The 14939-nt window shown below is 44.4% G+C and overlaps 2 protein-coding genes across 2 annotated transcripts in view; both read right to left on the bottom strand.

Moving 5' to 3' along the window:
* DSCAM (DS cell adhesion molecule) overlaps window positions 1-14936 on the bottom strand; it is a 494765-nt gene extending 479829 nt beyond the window's left edge. The window contains exon 1 of the mRNA XM_042456815.1: window positions 14411-14936. Within this exon, the coding sequence (XP_042312749.1) occupies window positions 14411-14453 (43 nt within the window). The 5' untranslated portion in view covers window positions 14454-14936. The remainder of the gene's footprint in view (window positions 1-14410) is intronic.
* HMGN1 (high mobility group nucleosome binding domain 1) overlaps window positions 1-14939 on the bottom strand; it is a 1114480-nt gene that overhangs the window by 926452 nt on the left and 173089 nt on the right. The gene's annotated exons all lie outside the window — the stretch shown is intronic.

Below are 14939 nucleotides of genomic sequence, written 5' to 3' on the forward strand. Positions count from 1 at the left end.
TCTGGTTTCTAGGGCTCTTCTCTCTCCTCTCCCGAGGGGCTGCCCTGCCTCCCTGCCTCCCTCCCCGGGCCCCATCCGCCGCTGCCCCGGGGGGCGACCCACCATGGAGGATGCTGGGGAGGAAGAGGGCGGCCAGCATCCACATGCCCCGCTCCTCCTTCGGCCTGGCCTCCCTCGACGGGCCGCCCTGCCTGGCTCCCTCCGCCGACCCTCGCCGCCTCCTGCTCCCTCGGGCCAAGCAGCAGCCTCCTCCTCCTCCTCCTCCTCCTGGTCCAGGGGAAGCCCACGGAGCCGGAGGGGGCTCAGCCAGGGCAGCGGCGGGGGCGCTGGGGCGTCGTCGTCGCCTCGACCGTCGTCGGGGGAGCTGTGGGCGGCCACTGCGGTGCGCTCCCCGCCGGAGCTCTGGGCGCCTCGCCTCGCCTCGCCTCCTCCTCCTCCTCCTCCGCCTCCTCCTGGGCTGCTCCTCCTGCCCTGGGCTCCGGGGGGGGGGGGAGGGAGGGAGGGAGGGGAAGAGGGGGCAGGGGCTCACCGGGGGTGCCCCTCTTCTTGCCAGCCCTGGCCCACGGAGGAGGAGGAGGAGGAGGAGAAGCCTTCTTCTTCTTCTTCTTCTTCTTCTTGCTTGGCAGGCGGCAGAGCAGGGAGCATCCCGGGCCCTGGACGGACCTCCTCCTTCTCCTCCTCCTCCTTCGGCCTCTTCTGCTTCTTCTGCCTCTCAGCCGCAGCAGCAGCAGCACCAGGAGGAGGAGGAGGAGGAAGAGGAAGAGCACTAGGCTAGGCTAGGCTCCCGAGGCAGCACCACCAGCCTCAGCCGCCCAGACAGACAGGAAGCGCTTCCTCTGCCTCTTCCTCCTCCTCTTCCTCCCTCTCCTCCTCCTCCTCTTCTTCGTCCTCTTCTTCCTCCTCTTCCTCCTCTCCCTCTTCTTCCTCTCCTCCTCCTCCTCTTCTTCTTCTTACTCCTCTTCTCAGTCTTCTCCTCCTCTTCTTCTTCCTCCTCTTCTTCCTCTTCTTCTTCCTCCTCCTCCTCCTCTTCTTCTTCCTCTTCTTCCCTCGCTCGTCCAGGGGTCCCCCCTCGGCTCCCCTGCTCTCCTCCCGAAGAGACCCTCCAAGCCCTCCCCCACCATTACTCAAGGGAGGGGGGAGGGAGGAAGGAAGGAAGGAAGGGGCCAGGCAGCAGGAGGAAAAGTGAGGGACCCCCGGCCCGCCTTCCTTGCTCCTCTACTTTGACAAACGGTTCCCTCTCCCTCCCCACCATCACCCTCATCCCAAGAGCAACTCATTGGTAAACATATAACTAATGAGTTTCTTGTGGGTTTGGCAAAACGTCAGGAATAAACTCTTCTAGAACATGGCCACATACCCCCCAAAAGCCCACAAGAAACTATGGATGCCAGCCATGAAAGCCTTCGACTTCACATATAGCCCATGCCTTGACCAAAGAGGAGTCCAGAATCTCTCATGTCACAAGAACCATTTGGCACGGTTGCCTCTGGAGCACTCTGTCTCCGGGCCTTTTCCCTCCAATATCTACCCAGAAAGGGTTTGTGTGCCAAGAACGGGAGCTGCAAGGAGGCTTGGGTCTGGTTTCTTGCTATGAAGAGGATGGGAAAAAAGGCGGGGGGGGGGGGTTGAAGGGTGCTCTCTGAGCAGATTAGCCCTTCCAAGCACATTCTGAATTTAAACTGAAATGTACGTTGTTGTTTTTAAAACAAATGTATGGTTTAATTACCTTTCAGGCCTTGTCAATGGGATTCTGCATGAATGAAAAGTCTGTACAGGTGAAAAACAAGAATGGAAACTCCCACATATTAGTCCAAAGTGACAGAGAGAGAGAGAGAGAGAAACACCAACTCTCCCTGATTTTCAAGATGGCTGCCATGACAACATCCAGACTGGCCTATTAAACTGAAAATTGGAGCCGAGAAGATCTTAGAGGCCGACCCTTCTGGCTTTCATGGAAGTTCTTTCAAATATATATGTGTGTGTGTGTGTGTATTGAAAAGCCACATGCATATGCCTCAGTATCGCTGCAACTGAAGAGTGGATGAAACCTGTGTCATTAACTAAGAACAAAGGCTCAGGCCTACATGTCACAGGCTGATCTGCCAGTTTTGTATTCTGCTTGACAGTGGATGACCAGTATTAAAAACTGGATTTTCCCCCCCTGCTAGCTTTGCGGTTTTTCCTCTGCTTGCTTTAGGTGAATTTCAGTTCACAAGAAGTGCACTGCAGCTTGTGCTGTATTAGACAAGTTAGTTTCTCTACTCTTCTGTAATTCTTTTTAGAAGTTCCCGAAAGGCATTAATATTTTACATATATCTGAATGCCTGACCAGCTAGAAGAAATGCCAGCTTTTGCCTTCAGAGATCTGTCATCTCAAGTTGATTCTCTGTCCAAAGCTGTGCCCTCTCCAATGGAAAAGAACCTTTGTCAGGATTTTGTCAGGATTTTAATTTTCTTCTAAGATGCCTGAGTTCTGTCTCATACAAAGCACAACGAATAGAACCGTGAAACCCAAATGTATGATTAAAAGTACAACCCAATACCACAACATTATCAAGGAGGAAAGGAACAATCCCATTTAGCAATTCATAGGCCCAAATCCAGTTACTGATCCCAACTAGAGTAGGTCCCTAGAAGCAACAGGATTCATATGAGTGTTGAAGTACCATTCAATACCTGATTCAAGAGGTTGCTAGAAATTCGATTTATACCACAAATAGCACAGTGAGTAGGGAAAGCATGAAAAAAGCATTTCCAAATATCAGCAAAGGTACCTAAGGAAGACAATAACAATCTCCCTTGAAAGAGTGTTCCAAAGAGATAGTGTCACTACCATTAATGGCAAAGTTCCTATGATCTTACCCTTAATGCATTCCTCACTAGGTAACGTTGTTGTTGTTGTTTTGTAGAAATCTCACCTCTTACACAGAAAAGGGAAATAAGGAAAATGCATGCCATCAAGCCCAGAGCCAGCATGGTGTAGTGGTTTTGACTATTGACTATGACTCTATAGAGATCATGGTTCGATTCTCAGTTCAGCCATGACCTTGGGTGAGTCACACACTCTCAGCCCCAGAAAACCCCATGACAAGTTCACCTTAGATCACCATAAGATGGAAATGACTTAAAGGCACAGCATCACAATGCCATCCAAATGTTTCTCATTTTCACATATTCCTGTTCTTACAAACTGACCAAGGGAACAAAATTTCTAGCTGTTTGTGTGTGTATGTTCCTTGTCTGTCAACTTGTGGCAATCCCAGTACTTTTATAGTGTTTTCTTACGCAAGAGATGCTCCAAGATGGTTTCTTGCTACCTTCCCCGAATATAGCCTACAGCAGTGCTTGTCAGGCTACCAGTTGTGAGGGACCAGCCATTGCTTTCCCCAGTGTGCCAGGGATCAGCATTAAATTTGTGCCCACTGGGTCCAATTGTTTCTTTCTCTCCTGGAAAATTGCCAGGGACCAGCAACCAATGGCTCGGGAACCAGCACTGCTCCAGGGCACCCCATTTTATGTAGCATTGGCCTACAGCAGGTGTTTTTTCTTGGTAGTTTCTCATCCACATACTAATCAGGCCTGTCCTTAGTTATCTTCCAAGATCAGGTGAGATATGGTGTCTTTGGGGTATTTAGGCTACTGAGATTCTACCTTAGCTAGTAAAATTATAGTTGGTAATATGCAATTGTAGAGAAACAGACAATAGCAATGAATTTAAGAGGGAAACATGAGTTTTACAAGAGCTCAGATGCAAGACAGATTGAATTAGAAATTTAAACAGTTAGTGTGGAATATTTATCAGTGTCATGTACTATTATCTGGCTATGTCATGTTTCTAGATTTTTTTCTTCTGTAAATTCTCTTTTTTTTAAAAAAAACTGATTTAAAATTTGTTTGAATGTTTGCATTTCATGGCTTTTTTCCTTTTTGGCCATTGAATGTATTTCTAGGTGAGAAAGATGGCATCCTGGATCATTAGATGGATCTTCAATTTATGCACATATTTGTGGGATTCTACAGGTTGCTGAGAAATTAAAATTTTAGGCTGTGAACTACGTCTCATATATAGGTCTAGCAAAGTCCAAGCAAGGAAGACTGATGTACTAGTGGTGAGTGCATTTGTTTGTTTATTTATTATTATAACACAAAGACATTCAATTACCAGATTTTTTTAAAAAAAAAAAAACTTCCTCTAAAGAATTTAAGAGAAATCATTATTTAATATGGCTCATCCTCCTGCCTAGTCATTCCCTCCAGAAAACAGATGCTTGTCTTACATAACCAACCACACATACTAAACACTTACAATTACAGAATTTATGCCCAGTAAATATTGAAATAATGAAATAATGCTTATGTAAAATGGTACAAGGAACAAAACAAAAACAAAGTGCCTCTTTTGATGAAAGTTAAAGTTTAAAAAAAATGGCCAAAGCAAAAAGGCTTGAAGCTGATGAATCTATCTAGCTGATGAAAAGTCCAAGAAATAAATGGACTGGGATGACTATCCCATTTGAGGAGAGGCATTGGCACACCTTCCTAAAACACAAGCCCACTGTGAGGAGTATGTTGATAACATTCCTGCTAGTGAGAACTTGAGGGGTTCACCTGCTTAGAAGGAGTGTTACAGTCACTCTAATTGTGACCTCCCTCAAAACATCACTGAATAATATCATTCATTTGTCCAAAATATTTTTCTGTAGCTTTTTTGGTCCAGAGCAGGGCTGGACCTCTGCTCTGATCATGAGTCATCCACATCTCAGGCATTTCACAATGGACCTTCCTCCATATCAGGGTTTTCACTTCTCAGGGCCTGCACTCTGGATCCCCAGTCCTGGAGGCAAGGAGGAGGAAATCTCAGTGTGAGAGAACTGCTTTGAAAACTGCAGAAATCCAAATCATAACCTCCAATGGTCCCAAAATAACAGGGACTGTCCAGGTTAATCCTGTTTTCGCACTTTCTCAGTTGCTTTTCAACCGCACCAGTTTCTCTCTCCTCCTGCTTTCTTCCTTTGTCCTCTGCTTACTACCATCCCTGAAAACAGAATTCAAAGTGCAAAACTAGTCTGCACTCAAGTAACTCACCAGGGAAGAGAAAAGGAAAGAATTTTGCCCTTCCCTGTACTGGGACTAAACAAAGTACTGCAGCCTCTCCTGCCTTATGTGTTCTTCCTCATTAATACCCCCCCCCCATTTTGATCCTATTCTGATTTTGCTTGACCACACATGTCCTGGTTTTTGTGTGTTAAATGTTAGAGGGTATGGCAAATCTTGACTTCCGGGTACTCCAGGGTGCTTAGGAATGGCTACAACTGTCTTCTTTTCAAAGCAGGGCTTTGAAAATTTTGGTCTGATTACATCTCCCATTAACAGCAACACTTACAAACATTTTAAAAACACAGCTGACTTTGGTGTTCAGTACAGAGCTTGGCAAACTTAATTTCCAGTGAGAGAAATTTTTTTTTCAGTTGCTGGACTTAGTGTTTATTTTTTTTTTAATGATATGCTCTTGGCCAGTGTAGTTGATGCATAATGTATTGTGCTTAATGGCATCACCTAGGCTTGTTTCCTGCAACATCAGCAGGAAGCATGCCTAAATCTCATGTGTTGGCCCAAGGACTGTGATATTCTTGACTTGCCATCCCTAGTCCTCATAGACCAGCCAATTAGATGGGCAAATTAATCTTAATTGAAAATTAGTGTTTTCATATAGGTAGAGTCTTCCACCACACCTGAGGCAGCACTCTAGTTTAGAAGCAGGAACATTATGTGGCATATGCAGTTCTTTTCTCTCCCAGAGGAGAGCTGGAAAGTTTGTGACAACTGCTGGGGTAGCCATTGCTGCTGAATCTGGCCTCCAGTGCTGCCCTCTGGTTCCCACTGCTTGAAGTGTTCACCTCATACTAATGAAAGAACTGGCCCTGTTCCTGAAGACCCTGAAGATATTGCCAATTGTTGGAGTATAGTGTACCTTTTGGCGAGCCAAGTGACTGAAGACAGATTATGTGCAACAGATGGAGAATTCTTGCCTGCTGGTAGGTCTCACACTCAGATATATGAGAATTTTGTTAAAATGCTTCAAAGTAATGAAAGTGATGCCAACACCATTTGAATAACACCTACGCTTAGATTGTTTCTGTAGAACAAAAGTAAGCTGAGTCATCTGGTTACTTAGGCCTAAATCCAATTGCTAGGACCAATTTGAATAGATTCAGTGTTGAATGGTGAATCAACACTTCTGTAAATCCCATAACTTCAATGCAACTTCAATACAAAGGATAAGCAACTGTTAGGATGAATGTCTGCACATGGGAACCTCACTGAAAATCTATGGAGGCCATGCCTACATAACTGCAGTCTTGATCAGTCATTATGTTTTCTGGGACTCCATAAAGAGTATATCTTGTGTGTTTTAAAAATGTTTTAATCTTTGTATTGCTTTAATCATTTTTTTCATCACTTTGGGAGTCTTTGTGGGCTGGGAGGCAATGCAGAAATAGTTAAAATAAATAAATAAAAATTTAACATACTTATTTCAGAAAAGGTGAAAAAGACATAATGACTATGAATAACTGGACACACAAGCAAGAAGACTGACTCATTTGGCAGCCAGTAACAGGACTAGATATAAAATCTAAATATGTGGAAAGCACCAGATTCTGTCTGATCTTGGAAGTTAAGCAGGGTCAGGCCTGGTTTGTACTTGGATGTGTGTCTGCCAAGGAATACCAGGTGTAGCTATATTTCAGAGGAAAGCAATACAAACCCACCTCTGAGTATTATTTGCCTATTAAAACCCTAGGAAATTCATGGGGTTACCCAGATGACTTGACGATACACATGCACTCAACAGGACAGGACCAGGCTCCTTCCCTGCTTGAGGCCAAGGACAAGATGGTGTTCTCTCACCCCCAAACTGGTAAATCCATTATCAGTAATGCCATCAATCTACTTTGGGTAGATTCAAAACTTCCCAAGCTTCTAAACCTATTCTGAGTACAGGGCTTAGCACCTTGGACAGCTCCATCCACAGAATGGCTCTATCACTCCATTGAAATAGAAGTCACTGTCAGTGTTGCACCGCTGTCCAGCACTGGATTAAGTATCTTTCAGCATACTAACAGGCAGCATCCCCACAGTTTAGGGAAGAGGAGCTGAGTGGCTGAGGCAGAACAACTTGTGGGGCAGGGTGAGCATGTGAGAAAGGGACAGAACTGCTGCCTGGGGCCATTTTCTCTGCATGCATAATAGTTCAACAGTTTCTGTTGCATGGCCTTTGCTAGATTTACTGTTAAGCAGAATGACAACATCAGGCTTCAGCAGTGTAAAGTAGCTTGAGGTAGCTTTAAAAAGCTGCAAATTGTTATTTATTTAATCTGTTGTTGTTTCTTGTTCTTGTTCTTGTTTTACTGCCAGGAAAGGGGGAGGCCCTTGTGGCATTTTCTGCCTAAGGTGCCAAAATAATTAGCCAGACTCTGTGATTATGTACCTTGACTGATGTGCAGGGGGCAGAGGACTAATTTGCTAACCTGCCTCAGGCAGTCAAATCTGGCCAGCTCTTAGCTTATGAAGCTTTCCCCTCTCTTCACCTTTCTTGAAGCCTTGTGAAAGGTCATAAAGAAAACTTAAACTGCAACATTTATGCAGGTCACTTCCTAACAGCACAGGAGCAAGGACAAAAAAAAGTTGGCAATTCCAGTGAAAAGGTAAATATGCAGCTACTCTAAGAAAGGAAAAGGGGCCAAAAAACTCCATGTGATCATTACAGCTTCTACGATGTGTCTACAAGAAATCACTGGATGCAGACATAAATGTACAGGACACAATACACAACTGGAACACAATACACAACTGGAAAGTTACAAACAAAGAAAATGGCTACTCTCTTCTCCACACCATCCTTATCCTGAGTCTGGGCAAGCTGGAGGAAAAATTAACATGTTTTCTGTAGGAATACTTAAAAAAATATTTAAAGTAGGATATTATTATTTGTCTTTTTGTTTATTTATCACATTGAATACATCTGAAAAATGCTAAACTCAAGTGCAAGCTTAGATGCCCTTTTTTCCTATAAGATAAAACTAGAACTACAGAAAGCAGCTTTATTCTGATTCATATCATTTACCCCTACCATTTACCCCTACCATTGAGAGAAAGAGAGAGTTTAAATTCTGAGCTAAATTTGCCTTTACTCTGGCTGACTAAGTCGAAAAACCCACTGAAACACAATCTTCCTCTCTAGAGGCAAGGCCATAACCTGAACAGAGACATCATGAGAATTTTCTAGGGCAACCTTCATCAGCCTTGCCCCCTTCAGATGCTTTGGATTACAATATCCATCAATTTCAGCCAACATGAACAATGGTCAAGGATAAAGGTGTGTGTGTGATAATCCTAAACCTATCTGGAAGGTGCCAGGTTAGAGAAGGCAACTCTAGGGTGTGACAACACTGTTCAAATTGCTGCTGGATACTATCTGTTTCTGAACAGCAGCCATTTTGAACTGCCCTTGCTGGGTGTGGGACTAATGAGGATCAGCAACACAGCAGACAAGGAGGGAGACTTCAACCTTTGATTCTATTCCCATCTGATTTAAAATTGCTCCTTCAAACCAATTTACATTGAAAGAAAATCCTCCACAGTATTTGTCTTGAGAATCCTCCACTAGCACTAAAGGAGGAATTTCTTCTCAATGCAAATATTACCAACGGCAAAAGGATTTTCCTCAGTACTGCAACTGGGGGATACAGACATGAAATTCCTCATTCTGTTTGCTGTGATCTCTCTCTCTCTCTCTCATTCACTCACTCAGATGTGCACGTGCGCGCGCGCACACACACAGTTATTTGTATTATTTCCAATTGTTTGTCTTCAATCAGAGAAGTAGTTGAGGCATGCCTGCCAAGGTCACACAACCACATCTCGCCACCACTGGTGAAAGTATGCTGGGAAAAGCTCACTTGAATAGCAATGTAGGGCTACAACATAGAGCAACATCAGAACACAATGTTCACAATATATTATTCCTACATCAACACCACCCCTACTCTTTGTAGCACAGTAGGAAATCTCTGCAAGATATGCTAGGCACATGATACATAACTTCCTGTGGCAGTGTCTCCTCCCTCCCCAAACTATTGTCACATAATACACTGTTCTCCATAGTCATATAATACTGTGTTTTATTCGGCAAGCATAGATGCATTCCTTCCTGGGATGAAAACCTTTCTTCCATTAACCCAAACATAAGCACATACCATACTCAGTGGGAGCACCAATCACACCACCATTTTCCCTCACATATGTGGGCTGACTTAATCTTTCATGAAGTGATAGCCCCTACAATGAAGTAGGCTTTATGTTCTCAGTTTTGGATAATGCATATCATAAAACTCAATTTCAGACTTTTTCCTCTAAGAAGCAACATCCCCTAGACCAGTGGTTCTCAACCTTCCTCATGCTGTGACCCTTTAATACAGTTCCTCATGTTGTGGTGACCCCCAACCATACAATTATTTTCATTGCCACATGCAAATATGTGTTTTCCAATTGTCTTAGGCGACCCCTGTGAAAGGGTCATTCGACCCCCGAAGGGTTCCCGACCCACAGGTTGGGAACCACTGCCCTAGACTCTATTTATACTAGCTTTTGAAAAGGAGCCCAGCACTCAAATTCAGTCAGTGGAGGCTAATGGCTTCTAACCCAATGGGACAGTGAATTCACTGGGGGTTTTAGTCCCAAAGTATAATGGAGCTGTCCAAGGTGTTGATTTTTTTTAAGGATAGTATGTACCATATTGAATAGTTCCTTATACTTAAAAATTGGAATGGATACACCATTAATTTGGAAGCCACCAGCAGCCTTTATATAGTCTCTAGCATCTCTAGCATTGTCTGAAACCTGGAAGAGCTGCTACCAGCCAATGTTGAGAGAGTTGTCAGCTAGACCGACTAGCAGCCTGCCTCAGTGGTACATGGGAATAATGTTTGGCTTTAAACTTTATGGTCTTAAAGGGAACCTCTCTTTGGATAGTAGCATGTATTACTTTACTTTATGATGAAGTAAGGCAGGCCTAATTCATGTGGGTGACCTTCTGCTCTTTCTGCTGAATATGGCCCTGGACCTCCAAGCCCTCCAAATCTTACCCTGAAGGTACCACCGTTGGTCTCACTTCCAAAGACAGCTTTGCACATTCCTAGGAAATATACAAATATTTTTTGGCATCCAAAAGTGAATGAAAGTCATATGCACCTTTACCTACATATATAACATGTTCATAATTCAGTGGGTGCAAACAGTAGTGTTTGTGCTTTGTTTTTAACAAAAAAGGGGGTGGGGGCTGTTTAACAGATGGTTTATTTTCATGTGAATGGCCTTAATGAACCTGAGCAATTCACATTCCTTCATAGGGATTCTTCCAGGCTATTCTACATAAGGTATCTGTGGTCCCATCTGATATACTCAGTGCAGGAGAGAAATTTTTTCAGATGAATTCCCCATTCCAGATGCACAAAATGCAAATATCAAGGGAGGAGGCAAATTGTCAACTAACGTCCTCTGACAGAGAGAGAAGTAAAGGTGGGTCACCCTGTGATATGCATTGATACACAAAGAGCTACAAAGATGTCAGACAACCTATTATATAAAGAAAGAATAATCTATTCTGAAGCCCTGTGTGGTTATCTATAAACTAACAAACCCATGATAGTTGTACAAAGAACCCATATATCTTTGGGATGTGCAGTTACTGATGGAAAATGATGCAAATTCTTGTCACTTTGTTGTTCTTTCTGCCTGGGTTTCCCAACAACTAAGAAACCAAGGCCACATAGCCTGAAAAACCCACAAAAAACTAGGAAACCCATTGTTTGGCCAAGAAACAAATAACAAATAACTCAGAATATTCTTTCCATCCCTATTCTCAGAACCAAACTCCACATTTTCTTTTGAGTATTTCTTCAATGACAGCCAGCATGGTGTAGTGGTTTGAGTATTGGACGATGTCTCTGGCCACCAGGGCTCTAATTCCCACTCAGTTATGGAAACCTACCAGATGACCTTGAGGAAGTCACACTCTCTCAGCCTCAGAGGCAGGCAGACTCCCTCTGAACAAATTTTGCCAAGAAAACCCCAAGATAGGTCCACTTTAGAGTTGCCATAAACTGGAAAGGACTTGAAGGTACTCAGCAACAACGACAATTTCTTTAGCAGGGACTACACACTGTCACAGTTCCCTCAAATGGATAATTTAATGCATTTTTTTAAAAGATGTACACCTGAAGCATGTTAAGCATGCTTTCTAACTGGATGTGATTTATCGCATCTATGGACAGGATTGGCTGCTTTGGGTATTTAATGTCCACAAACTGCCATAGGAGAGATGCTAAGTGGAGCTGTAGCCTGGTTGGACAAGTGGTTTTTCTTCTATGAAGCTTCCATCATTGAACATATGCTGATGCCCTCCTACAAACCCCTGTTGTTATTTTCCCCATGGGGCAATAATTATAGTATGTACCTATTCTCACACATATGCCCAGAGGGCTGGATTATCAATGGTTCAACTAGAGCAATTGCTCCAGAACCCTCATAGGTTAGAGACTCAGAAGAAAGGTGTGATTTACTTCCTCTTCTTCTCCAGTCACTTCCTGGATTTCCCAATGCTTCTGATCTCAGTATTTTGTGTGCCACCTGAGTAAAACTGCAGAAGATCTAGCTGTGAAGCTGTAGGGTCAAAAGTGAGTTTGCATATGCTCCCCCTCCTGGTGCTGTCCATAGTATCTAGCACTGAATGGATTGTTTATTCATTTAGCTACTTAATTTCTATCCCACCACTCCCATAATAGCCCACGCATGTACAGAAAGGTGGCCCTGTTTCTAGAAATGCTCCAAGGCCCCAATTGTCTTGAACCCTCCTTGCACACATGTAACTCTGTTGCTGCTTTAGTTTGGTCCTCAGAAGGAGAGGGGCCATTCCCTGTGGCTCACCATAATAAAGAGGACAGTTTCTGGAAATGAGCTTACAAGACCTGCTTCCAAAATAGGAGAAAGATCACTGTGCTACAGAACAGCATTTGCAAAGCCTTTTCTTTCCATCATTGTTTCCATATATAGCTAGGTCACAATTTGTTGTTGTTGTTGTTGTTGTTGTTGTTGTTGTTGTTGAGTATCTCTTTATTACAGAACATAGCAAAATCTGTTAAGTATTTACATTAAAGTACATGTCTGCATTGCCATACCCTTGACAACAATTATAATGTATCTTCCATTACAAACCAGAAAGTCCAAGAACATGTTTGGTAAGATGCTGTTCATCAAGAAAAATGAGCATGAGCTCAGGTGCTTCCTCACATTTTGACAAAGTATAGGTGCTTATGAATTCTTTTGCTGAGAGATAAACTACGAGATCAACAATCCTCCTCCCTGCCCCAGGATATTGGCTTCATGGTTTAAGATATTTAATATCTATTTTGGATTCCTTTCCTCCTTTGCAGCTTCATCTCACTGGTCCTCATCATTAAGCCTTATTTATAACACAGAAAATAATACATTCACCTTTATATGTTTTTTTCTTATGTTAAATCAGTATTTCAGGTTCATGAGGCTGCATGCCAACTTCACACATTAAAAACAGCAGGAATGCCACTGAGTCTATGCAAAGTCTATTCAAACATAGGGGCTATAGAACCCCCTAGGATTCTATACTTCTTGTGGCACATTCGAGAGCAATCTGCAGGTTTCCTCTCAATGCCTAGAGTGGAATCATTTCAGAAAACCAAGGGTCAAGTCATATATCCAGTCTTTTGCTAAAGTGGTACAGTCCTGAGAGTAGCTTCTGCCCTTGTGACATGGACGAGAGACATTTGAAAAAGTCCCCATATGACAAAGTGTGCTCCATGCCAAGTCTAACCTTTTCTCTGGTGTGGCAGCTTTGATGCAGACTGTGTGACGCTCAGAAGTAGGCAGTCACATGTGAGGAAAAGACCATCTCAGCAGTGGGCTTGGACACTTCGATTCGCCTTGATATGCATATACAACCATATATTCAATAGTGGTTCAGACCACATCAGGAAAGAAAGAAAAAACCACCCTGCGGTTTTCTGTAACTGATTTGTGGGGAAATATGATCATGTACAAATGAATGATCCACCTCCATCTGAAATCCTCCTTTGTACCAACAACTGGCAGGTGCTGGGTGTGTATTCACTGATATGAATAAAAGCATCACACCATGCAGAGCTGGAACGCTATTGGTTCGTGCCCTTCCTATGAGGCATAAGGGCAACAAGCCCAAAAGGGCCTTTGCTTCAACATTTGGACAGGTGCTTGTTTTGCACAATATCAGTCCAAAGTTTGTCCATCTTATCTTTTTTGAAGCAAGCCAAGCCTGCATCCACACTGGAGAAATAACCTGGTTTGGTACCACTTTAACTCTTTGTCTGGCTCAAGGCTATGGAATTCTGGGAGTTGGAGTTTGTTGTGGGGCCCAGAGCGGATGCAGGCTTTAAGTTTCGCCCATATTCCCATCTAACGCGAGCAGAAACATTGCGAACGAATCTGAAGAAAATCTAAATGAACACAATCCTCCTTATTGTTTTATTAAAAAGGGAGAAGAAGGCTTTGGGATTTAAATGACGACAGCCTCGGAAGAGTTTTTCTATCTCTCCAAAGAGAGAGAGAGAAAGAGTCTGCATCGACACTGTAGAAAATATAAGACCACAACACACTGCAGAAATAATCCACTTTGAGACTGCTTTCACTGTCCTGGCTGCCTGCTGGGGAATTCTGGGAACTGTAGTTTTGGGAGACATTCATCTTCCTCGGTCAGAGAGCTCTGGGGCCACAATAAACTACACTCCCCAGGATTCCCTGGCACTTAAAGCGGTCTCATAGTGGATTATTTCCGCAGTGTGTTTTGGACTTGGTTTGACCCCAGTTTAACTACCGTGGCTCAGTGCTACGGCATCCTGGGAACTGAAGCTTGTGGCAGCCACAGAGCCACCACAAACGTCAGTCCCCAGAATGCCACAGCACAGAGGCAGGGCAGTTAACGCGGGTTATTTCTGCAGAATCCTATCCGCGCCTCTAGGGACTTGCTTCCCTTGACCGAGGCGCAGCACCCAGGCTCTTTCTATGGAGGACTGGCACTTCGAAGAAATAAAAGAACATAAAATAAACGTCAACTAGAAAAGCTCATTTCAAAAAAGAAAAGGATGCCCAGCCTTTCCACCCTTTCTGTCCGAAGGCAACAAACTGGAAACACGAAGAATAAAAAATAATTAAAAATAATTAAAATAAAATAAGATTAAATTAAATTAAAATTAAAATTAAATAAAATAGAAAATGAACATGAAAATAGCTCCTTCCTTGCCAGCCCTTGCCCCGCTCCCGGGGCAATGCCCGTCTGACCCACCATGGAGGATGCTGTGGAGCAAGAGGGCGGCCCGCATCCACATGCCCCGCTCCTCGCCTCCCGCGACGGACCCGCTCTCCAGCCAAGCCTCCGCTGATGCCGCCGCCGCCGCCGCCGCTGCTGCTGCTGCTCTCTCTTGGCCGGAGCCCTCCTCCTCTTCCTCCTCCTCCTCCTCCTCCTCCAAGGCTGCCCTTGGCTTGCCCACCTGCCTGGCACCTGAGCAGCTCACGGGTGGCGCCCCTCTTGCCCAACGCCACCAGCAGCACCAGCAGCCAAGCGGAGGGAGAGCGCAGGGGGGCAGCCCTCTTCTTCTTCTTCCTCCTCCTCCTCTTCTTCTTCCCTCTTGGCAGGCAGCAGAGGAGGGAGCATCCCGGGTCCAGGCAGGCGAGGCTCCCGAGCTGCTCAGCCGCCCTCTTCAGCCGCCCAGCCCGGCAGGAGCAGCAGGAGGAGCATCTTCTGCTTCTGCTTCTGCTTCCCCTTCTTCTCGCCTCTCTCCTTGCTTGCCTCCCTTGCCCTCCTCCTCGCCAAC

This window comes from Sceloporus undulatus, chromosome 3 (genome assembly GCF_019175285.1).
Source record: "Sceloporus undulatus isolate JIND9_A2432 ecotype Alabama chromosome 3, SceUnd_v1.1, whole genome shotgun sequence".
Lineage (NCBI taxonomy): Eukaryota > Metazoa > Chordata > Lepidosauria > Squamata > Phrynosomatidae > Sceloporus > Sceloporus undulatus.